Below are 11,238 nucleotides of genomic sequence, written 5' to 3'. Positions count from 1 at the left end.
AATGCAACTTCTGTGAAAGTCAATTCATCAAAATAATGAGGCACTGTAGTGTCATGGACACACCCTTCTGCTCTGTCCTAAAAGACAAACTAGTATGGAAATACATAATGACTATGCTTTTCTGGAAATTGCAGGAATTTTTCTCATTAGTTTTTTCAAAATTCAGCATTATAAGGAAAGCAGGAGATACAGATTCATCAAATATTGAGAAACATCTGCTTTCTCAGTTGGAAGGCATATAATGTAATTATTGATGTAACTGATCTGTACAGATGGAAACCAATTTTTCGGCAACCCAAAGTTCTCATAAATGCTCTCAGGACCTTATCAGAGGTGAACTACTTAGATACCAGCTGAGAAGTGTAAGGCTGAGATGAATGAGGAGCAATAATGTAAGAACAACAGTTTGAAAGACTAAACACTCACCTGGTTCTGACTGCCAGAATCCTCTTTTATTTCTTCTTCCGGCTGAAGATCATCTTGGTAGTTCAAGTGCTCCATTCCCTCACCATCTTCTTCATTGTTCTTGCCATTTAAATGGATAAGTTCCTCTTCCTCCGCTTGGTCGACATTCTCTGTTTCTTCTGCTTCACCTTCAAAATTTTCATTTAATTTCTTTTTGTTTTCTTCCCCTTCACTTCTTTCTTTAACACTTTCCCCACTTTTCTCTCTGTTCACTTCTGGATATTCTTCTCCTTCAAATGCCTCTTCTCCCTTGTCATTTTCCTCTTCTACATTTTCTTCTTCATCGACAGTTTCTGCTGGTCTCTGGTGAAAGGAAAAGGAGCAGCATTATGAGGTATTTTAAATCAGAATGCTCCATGCAATTCTGAAATATGACAGACATCAAATTCACAATTACATCTTTACTGGGGAGTAAGTGTGCTAATTTGAGGTCTGTCTACATGGACAGAAAAATATGTTCCTGTACTTACACCCCATAATACACTTTTATTCTGCATTTAAAAAATATGTTAGTGAGATTTAAATTGGGTCAATCCATTTGAACACACTCAAAACAACTGGAATGAGCTAGATTTTATCAATACTTCAACAGCTTACTCTGTTGCAGTTATCCCAGGTTCTCTTTCTAGCATTTAGTACATACTTGTTTGCAAAATCCTGTTACAATAAAATATTGTACAGCGCTAGCCCACAAACTGTTCCCCAAGAAGCATTTTACCTATGGACCAGGCCATGCCACGTCATTTGGTCCTGTTGTGCAACCTATCTTCTTTGCATACACAGAAAAAGTAGCTAGAGAGATGAGGCAGACCTACAAATGGTCACTTCCGTAACATCATTCCCCTTCCCAAAGACTCCTCTGTGGAATGGCATGATTAGAATTTGTTTGACATTTGGCAGCAGTTTTTTCCTACACAGAGTTGGAGGAACCAGACAGGAGGAACAAGATCTTGTCTCATATTATAGAAGAGTTATCAGAAACTCACTATAGATAAAGCTGCTAGCAGCATCATTTCATGACAACCTGGAGGACTGATGCACATACTATCTAGTTTTTGTCATTATTCTTCCAGTTTCAGCTTTGAAGAGCCACCTGACTATTCGGTGAACCAATGTCCACACTTGCCAAGACTACTTATGTACTTGTGCTAAGGTATGAATGAAAATAAAGTGAAAAAAATCCCACAGGAGAAACAAGGTGTCTGTGTCCCACACAGCCTCATCAGACTCTAAATCTAAAGCAAACAAGCTGGGACTAATAGATTATCTCTTAATCAAAACTGTTTGGTATTTTACTGTCATTAGTAGCTCCTTTCTGCAGGCAGCTATCTGCTACAGACATGTAAGTTATGTCTTCTAAAAATTTCTTTTCCTCACTAATACTAACATTTCAAAAGAAATCCCTCATCACCTTCAATGTATTAGTAAAAGCCAGTTCAGCAAGACCAAGAATTGATTGAAGCCTCTTGCTGAAACATCTTGCTCTTGCTTTAATATCCAAGTAGCAACATAAGACAACATTATTATGGCAGTGCGCAATGCCACATTGGTACAGCTTCAAAAAGCACAAGTTATTGTGTTGTAATAATCCATAGAATGACAAATTACTAGAAATACTACATGGTTACCTGACCAGGTAAATAATGGTTCCATAAGTGATTTTTGAAGTACAGTAGTTTCTGTGTGTTTTTTATTGCAGCTTTCCTGACTCACTTTCATCTGGTAACATCAAACCGGCCTTATTACCAGTAAAATAAAAATTTAACATGCCAAGTCTTTACAGAAACCTTCAAAGAAGGCACCATCCAAAGCAAACATGAGACAACCTTGGTAACCAGCAGCACATAAAGCAGCAAAGAATCTGTAGATCTATAAATTCTCAGAAGTTAGACATTATCTACTAATTAGTTTTCAGACTGCTAAGGAAATTAGGAGCTCTGGATTCTGACTGGAAATAGGGGAGAGTGGGACAAATTAAACACATCAGACACCCCTAGTTAAAAGTGTGATTGCTTTTACTTAGTGACACCTGCTTGCTATGACATTACAAACACTAAATGAAGAGAGGATATGAAAAGAAGAAAAGTCAATACAGACTGTCTCAGTTAACCGTTGTAGTCTATCCAAGATATTCTAATTTCCAGCTTTTTGTTGCTGCCTGATAGTGGATACAAACTGAAGAGTACATATGCCCTTGCCTGTACTGTTTTAGTATGGTGGCTCCTTCTGGACTGCAGAAGAAATTGCATAGACTTTATGCCATGGGGTAAAATCAGCATATGTATACTGATTGATACGCTTTAACTGGTTTCACTGCCGTGGAAGTAGTCTTTAGCATGGAAGCACAATGGATGTTTGAGGGGCAGTAACTTCCTAAAGTGCTACACTACCTACACTCATTTGACCTTATGTGTCTAAAATAGGTGTGGATGCAAATTTTTTAAGAGTTAAATCTGAGCAACATAGAAGACAAACAAAGCATTATTGAATCGCACCCAGAAACTCATTGGAAGCTCACAGGGAACTGCCATGAAATAACATTCAAACTTCAACTAATTTAACTTGACCAGTCAAGCTGGATTGCCTGAAAAAATTATAGTACAAAACAGGATCAGTAAAACAAATCCCATCCGTGCAAGTATAATGCTTTTATAGTAACTGAAAATTTCAAGGTAGCTGAACATATTACTACAATGGTTATTACTACTACAGACAAAAAATAATGTTTTCAGCTAATAATTGAAAAGCGAAATGCATTCTTCATTTAATCTCCTTTCAAGATGCACTACAAAAGACTGGACATTTCAAACAAGTTAAAAATCAATACTGATCCAGAAGTAAAGACCTTTCACAAGGTAATCTAAAATGCAGTATGGTTCCCACTGCATGCAGAGTCATATGTAGACTTTGAAATGTGAATATGACCACAGACTATGCATATCAGAATGCTCAGCAGACCTAAGACAGGACTGTACGGAAGGAACTGAAGGCCAAAATCACCCACCAAATCATACATTTCTCTTCACATTAAAAAAAAGTTTCACACTTTCTACTGAGATCTTATTGATCTACTAGCTATGCAAAAATTATAATTTTCTATTTTAAGTACACCTTGGATTATTATCATTCCTCCTATAGCCAGAACTACTCATAATAAGGTTTCTAATTTTGCCTTTTGTATGGTTGAAAGAAAATAGGACATAACCTTTTTTGCATTGCTGGCTGCATCTTTTAAGTGAAGGTGATGCTTGTGCAGTTTCACAGTTGAACACATGTTAGTTAAAATAACTAGTTTTCAAACCAAACCTTCAGGAATATGAGAACAATTCTTTGCTTATCATGGACTAGCAGTAAAAAGACTCACTGACAAAAGACTTTTATTTGTATATTGAAAAGCATATTCAACCAAAGGCACATAGAAAAACTGAAGTAATTCTCAATTTTATACTGGAAACATGAACCCAGCTTGCCTTCCAGAAACCTCCTGACAACTAACAGGTTGATAAGGAGCAGAGCCAATTTCATTTTGCATTCAAGAAGTATGATTGCTCGACAGTATTTTTAACCTCAGTAAAAACAGTGTGTTTTAAAAAGAAAGATACATTCTAATTACACTCATCATGCCATCATTCATTAAGAGCTACATTACCAAATGCCATCATCATTCAAAAGCAGTAAGTCAGGAAATCTTCAGACATGGAAGTGTTTGGCTTTTCCTCTAGGGATGCTAATGTGACCTCTCAGAAGGTTTATATATGACTGATACTCAAAAGTACAGTATCACAAATCATTTAAGGCAGAAATTATTTTGTACCATTAATGTAAAATGTAATTTTGCTTTATTGAAATAATTTGGAAAAGTTTACTTGGCTAATGGTCACAGCAGACAAACAACGAAGTAGACAACAAAAATCTTAATGGTCACAAATACCAGCATGAATACATCTCACAAATGCAGCAATAGGAACACTTAACTTCGATTGCACCAAATCTCTCCAGAACAGAGCTGCCCCTTCTCCTACTCAGTCGGGAATGTTTTGTAGCAGCACTGCACAGATTCCAACAGCGAAACATTTTGTTCCTGAATCAGATAGGGTTGCTAAGTGACAGCAGCCCTCTTCTCTTCCACATCATTTATAATACCTCGGCTCTTAAAAACAAGCAAATGAATAGTTAAGGGTTCAATTGTCTTACGCTTCCCACATAGTTCCCACATCCCCACAAAATGCACTGTTGTTCCTGAAGGCAAAACATTTAAAGTCCAACATTTTTATGAGATGGATTCATCTTTTTCTTTTTTTTTTACAACAAATGCAGCACCTGAGTCCATATAGTCTAATTTTTCGTAATATCATAGCACCCAGAAGTCTAACTAGAATAAATGGAAGCTAAAGAACTTGAAAGTGTAGAAAGTGTTCTTTTGAAACTCCCTTCATCAGTGTCATTGTGTGTTAACTGGAAGCATACATAATTCCTTAATCACAAGACATCCATGACAGAGAAGACAACATCTTTGAGTACTGCCTTCGGGGACCCCAAACGTAAGAGGGATACAGATCAAGTCCAGAGGAGGACTACAAAAACAATCACAGGACTGGAGCACCTCTCCTATTAAGACAGGCTCAGAGAGTTGGGGTTGTTCAACCCGGAGAAGGCTCCAGGGAGACCTTATAGCATCTTCCAGTTTCTAAGGATGCCTACATGAAATCTGGAGAGGATCTTTTTACAAGAGCCTGTGGTGACAGGACAAGGGAGAATGGCCACAAACTGAAAGAGGGCGGGGTAAGATTGGATATTAGGAAGAAATTCTTTACTGTGATGGTGGTGAAGCACTGGAAGAGGTTGCCTAGAGAAGCTGTGGATGCCCCATCCTTGGAAGTGTTCAAGGTCAGGTGGGGACTCTGAACAACCTGGTCTAGTGAATGAAAGGTGTCCCTGCCTGTGATGGGGAAGTTGAAATGAGATGATCTTTAAGGTCCCTTCCAATCCAAACCATTCTATGATTTTATGATCTGACCATGCAATCAGATCTTTAATTTTCTAATATGTACCTATGTCAAGAATAGTCTTCTCCACCTATTTCACTGACACTTATGTTTATTTTTTCCCATAACATTTTGCATGTGTACATTCAAATTCCACTTCCTACAATACAGTATGATCTGCTGAGCATCTCTTTAGATAATAAGACTGTTAAGCATTTAAAAAGAAGTCCTACTGAGGTTGCAAAAATACAGCAATAATTTTTTTTCCAGAAACAGATTCTTCCATAATGCATTAAAAATGCCCTATAAGTTAAGCAATTTGAGAAACTGTCTCCACTAGGATTGCTGGATTTTTTTGAAGACAGAGGTATACAGAGAGAGGAAACTTTTTTTTTAAATGGTATCAATACTAGTTTTACAACAGAACTGGGTTTACAGGCTTCATTCAGAAGAAGCGAAGGCCCTCCCCCACTGTTGGCCACAGAGGCCTCTTAAGACAAGATCAGACCTTGCTGCTATAGCTTAGAAATCAGTCATCCAGTGCAGAAACAGAGGGAAGATCCCTCTTCTCATTCTGAACTGGAAGGAACCAATCAGACTAAGTTTCCCTATCTCACACAGACAAACAATAACAACACTAAGTGTAAATCAGTGGAGCTGAAAGAAGAACATGCAGTGGAAAATCTTATCTGCTGGCTTGTCAGCACTCAAAATTCATAAGGTTTAAATTACAGCTGCATCATTTGTAGCAAAATTTGAACATAAAATGTTCTTTCTGCATGTGTTCTTTCCAAATGCCATTTTGAAGTCCTTACTAATGTAGTGCGAAATGTTTCCTCATGAAAAGTTGTAGCCCTTTTAATGAAAGAATGTATCTTCAAGCAGACAGTCTGTTTTAATGTTGAATCAACGTAAACTTTAATATTTTGCCTTTGGCAAGAGGGAAGATAAACATTCTGCTCACTGAGGTGAATCTTGGGTCTCTAAAGCAAAATGTATACTATGTAATGAAAACTGCAAATGAAAGGTGCAAGTTTTCTGCTACTGATGATACACTCCAGCCCCAGCTCACCTACGGGAGATACACAATCTCACATCACAGCCCAGGAAATGGGGAATAATGAGTGGAGGACTCCATTAATCAGTGGACATGTCTGTAATAATGTAAAGCAAATGGCTAAGGAAAGAACCCAGAGTGTGAACATCTACAAAAAAACCCTAAAAAAAGTGCCTGTTAGACAAATTTATCATCCAATGATTTTTACAAACAAACACAGAAAGAGAGAAGGAGATGGGGATGATGAATCTGGAGGGAAAAAAACCCAAAGAGCAAAACAAAACCAAAACAGAAACAGACTCTTTCTACACAACTTACATCATAATAGCCAATATCATATACCCCATGGCAAAGCAGGCTGGCACAACAACATGCCTGAATTCCTTACAGAGGTCATGCACTGGATAACTTCATATCTTATAACACTCATGCTTACTCCACCTCCCAACAGCTCAGCATGGTAGAAGAACAACCATGCTTATGGAAAAGGATAAACCAGTGCAAACTTGCAGTGTTATTTCAATATTATTACTACAAACTGATGCTTTTGTATTTCACAACTTATATAGAACTGAAGAAAAAGTAGTAGTTTTTTTTCTGAAAGCCTTACAAGTTATAAAAGTTTCTATCTCAGAGTTACTTTGAATATATTTATATTATTAACAGAAAACTCAAAGTAACACACTTAATTACCATCTCCAGTAAGAAACTTGTATTGTTTTGCTGCCTCACTATCAAGAACAGCAATAAAACCACCTTATTCCCTTGTTATTTGCACAATTGGTTTCATAGTCTGTCATCAGTTCCCACGAATGTTGACACAGTGATGTAAACAACCAACCTGGAGTAAGTCTGCATGTCAAAAGAAGAAACTATCCATTTTGTATTTGGAAGCTGAAGTCTCGGTACAGAATATAGAACAGAAGGGTCTGGTTTGGTTTAAGGCAAAATAGTGATTTTTTTCCTCCTTGATGTTCAATTACAACTGTCAGTTAGTCTAGAGTAAAGCAAATCCTGTTCTTTTAATGTGTTTTCAGCTGGCAGACAGCACTTTATAGAGCAGGACATAAGCGAATGTCTAGCCAGTATTACACTAAGCTTAGTTAATGGCTAATCTGGCATTTGTTCAACTGTGTACTTCAAACAGCAAGATGGAGAAGGTGCATAAAAAGAAAAAAAGACGAAGCTCTATCTTCACCACCTCATTTATGTGCCTGATGGAAATGATAGCCTATTAGAAGTGTCAGCATTCTAGTGAAAGCTGGCATGTAAATATTTATGCATTATGCAAGATAGTCAAGCCCTGACTGGCTGTCCTTTTCCATATTTCTAGCAATAACAGAAACTGTAGTGCAGATAAGAAAAAGCTGTAAAAGCTTTACAACACGGAATTTAAAACAATTTAAAATGGTCATTAATAAGAACCTGAACATGTACAATGTTAAATGCTTCCAAGGTTTGAGTGACCTCAGTTATCAGGGAATAAAAAGTACTCCATGCTGCTCAGAAGGACACAGCTTCTTGCCAGATTACCTAGGAAACTGTACATGAAGTTTTAATGTTATAACTAAACCATGGCTTGAATTGCAATAAATTTTGGTGCTTTGTTTGGCTTTTATGAAAATATGAAAATTAGATTATTCATTGTGCATGACTGATATTTAATTTTGTTTTTTTCCCTCAAACACACCTGCTTCCAGTTCCTTGTCCAGTAGCAAAATCTGTTGGAAGCAGTTGAAAAATATTTCCATTTTAGGATGATGAATGGACCTTGGTACATGAGCTTACATGTATCGAGCAAGGTCTGAGCACTGCAAGCTTGCCAGCACATCTGATGCTTACTGGCAACTGTATCAACAGTTCCACTGCCAAACACAGAAGTGGTAGCAGAGAGTTAACTATTCCCCCCTCCCTAGGGATGGTCAGCATGCACTGACCGAGGCAAACTGGTGAGACACATGGCAGAATGGGCAGAGCTATTGCCTGTGCTGTAGGATCTCTGTGGAGAAGTAAGGCAGCTGTCTCCAGGGTTGGATTTCATAAGAATTGCAGTCAACCTAAAAACTAAGGCCTGACAACCCAAATTACACTGTCAAATGTTTTAGTCTACCCAGAGGAATTCTTTATGCACCTTCAGAGGCCAATAAACAGGCTAATCACTTCTCAATTTGATTATTACACTGCCAAGACCAGGGCAGGATATGCTTCAGGATGTCATAAGAAACAAAGATTAAGACAAGAGGCAGCACGTTCTTCCCCAATGTCAGTACTATCAGTGCAACAGTACACATCCTAATTATCACAACACCTCACAAGGACAACTTCAATTTACAGGGCTGATGAGCCCAATAGTGTTTAGCATATAAGTCTTTGAGGCTGGGGCTGGTATTTGCTGTAAAAAGACACAGCTGTAGCATTTCTTATATCAGGGACCAGGATAGTCATGCTCTTGTTGCCTCTTTCTATCACCTGATTCATGTGTCTTCAAGAACAACGTCTGTAAAATAGCTGAGCAACACTTCTTCCCATTAAAGTGACTAAATCCTGAGAAAGATCCATTTTAGAAACAGGAGCCTAAAATAAAATGGAAGGATTCATTACTTTTTTTTTAGATGGTATGCTGTCATTCTTCAAAATGTCTAGAAAGGTCATAAAATGTCTAATTTCCCCTCAGGCATTTTTTACAAAAGCAGAAGACAAGCTAAATGTATATATGTCTAGTATTCTTTTGCCCAGTACAAATAGAGGGCAATGGTCTCCAAAAAGTTTAGATACCATACCCATATCAGTAAAATCTTTTTGAGTATGAATCCCCAGTATATGTTTGTTTATTTATTTATAAATTGTGTACAGCTGAAGTTCTAACATTTCTTTCTGTATCCCAGTGGAGTGTCTTGCACACCTCTGGGCTGTGCACACTCCACTTTGAAGACTACTGCTCTAGAGATCATCTACACCAGTGTCTATTGCATTGGCTTCAAAGCAAAAAAAAATTGTTTATCATTACTAAAACTAAACTATCTGGTTTAGATCTTAATATCATTCAAGACAAAGATTCCCCACTCTCTTTGAACAGGAAAGTGCTTACAGTTCTCTCTGTTGGAAACATGTCCAATTAGAATTTGCTTTGCTGTAAGTTTTGACCATTGCCTCATCCTTTTGTTGTGCAACACAGAGAAAAGCCTGGCTCCATTTTCTCTGCTGCTCCATCTGTAGCTTCAGAGAGCAGTTTGATCTGTCTCCTTCCATGACATCATCTGTGTTACTGATGAACATGTTAGAAGTCTCAGATCCAGTAACAAACCTTGAGGACCACCATCCATAAAAAGGTGCCAGTTAAATCTCAAACAGCTAACGTTTTAAGTCTCACCAAACCAGCCAGTTTCTCATCCACCTTGTAGCCCATAAATCCAGCCCCTACATCCCTTAAGGATATCTTCCTCACCAAATCTACCATGCTTCTTCCAATTTCTCCTACAAATATGGAAGTCTACACTGAAGGCAAGATAAATGACAATAACTGCACTCCCTTCACCCACAGAGACAGTCATTTCATCATTAAGGCATGATGAAATTTCTCCATAGTGAATCCATGTTGATTATTCCCAATGACATGCATTAGTTTCCATTCATCAACAGGCTTTGGCCTGCATATCTAGGCAATGTCTCTATAATGCTCTTTAACAGTCCATCCCCTCTTCTCTCTCTTTTAGTATGAAGTCAGAAGTCCTCTGTTCAAATTGACCTCCTGTTATGCCTCCTTGTTTCCTTGCAAAATGAGGATAGTTCTTGTGCTCTGAGGAAGATTCCCCCGGAAATCACCCAGACTTCCCATACTCCTCTGCACTTCAGGGCAGCCTCACACAGGATCCTGCCTGCCAGTTTCCCAGTCAAGCCAAAGTCAACTCTCCTGAAGTCTAGGATTTTTATTTCATTATTTTCCATCCCCACTTTCTACAGGGCCTTTATCATCTCATGGCCAGTGCAACTTAGGCTGCCACTATCACATCTCCAACCAGTTTCTACTTATTCATGAGTAGCAAATGCAGCAGAATACCTCTCCTAATCACATCTTTTATTACCTATATCAAAAAACTGTCTCCAACACACTCCAGAAATCTCTTGGATTGTTTATGCTCCATCGGATTGCCCTGAGTAATCAAAGTGTATTTACAAACTATTATCTTTAACTCCCTCCCATTTGTTTACAGTCTCAGATTAACAACCATTCCTCAGTACTGAGCTGACCCCCAGAAAGTCAGAATGCAACAACTTGTGGACTGGAAAAAAAGTTGAACAAGTTGGTAAATTCCTAAAAACACATAAGATGAAAAAGAGGGCTATCTTGTGAGCAATTCATTAGCATAAAAAAAGGTAGTTTTTCAGTAAATAACTTGAGCAGTTCTACTCTCCACTTCATTGGAATAAGCTTCAATTTACCTATTTCCTGTATTATTTCAGTTCACAGGAGTTTCTTTTAAAAACGAATTAAAGTAAATCAAAAGGGATATAATCTTATTTCTAGTTATCAAGACCTGTTTATTGCACATAAGTCTTAGGATTAAAAAATTGGCCAACTAAGTACCATATTGCTCCAACAAAAGAAAGTGCTGTCAGCTTTAACAAAAATCAGATAAATGTATGCCTGTTTGTGGTTCAGGACTGGAGGAATACCGCTCTACCAGTTTAAAGAGACTGCAATTCAGGTGAATCTATTTGGTAGATTGTAAC

General features: G+C 37.8%; 1 protein-coding gene across 1 annotated transcript in view; it reads right to left on the bottom strand.

Moving 5' to 3' along the window:
* Positions 1 to 11,238, bottom strand: part of DCDC2 (doublecortin domain containing 2) — a 60,066-nt gene that overhangs the window by 3,978 nt on the left and 44,850 nt on the right. The window contains exon 9 of the mRNA XM_027734149.2: positions 427 to 768. Coding sequence (XP_027589950.2) covers positions 427 to 768 — 342 coding nt within the window. The remainder of the gene's footprint in view (positions 1 to 426; positions 769 to 11,238) is intronic.

The sequence above is a fragment of the Pipra filicauda genome, unplaced genomic scaffold (assembly GCF_003945595.2).
Source record: "Pipra filicauda isolate LSUMZ 115617 unplaced genomic scaffold, ASM394559v2 scaffold526_size363937_pilon, whole genome shotgun sequence".
In the NCBI taxonomy this organism is placed as follows: domain Eukaryota; kingdom Metazoa; phylum Chordata; class Aves; order Passeriformes; family Pipridae; genus Pipra; species Pipra filicauda.
The sequence above is the reverse complement of the archived record's forward strand: the minus strand, read 5'-3'. Positions and strand labels throughout refer to the sequence as shown.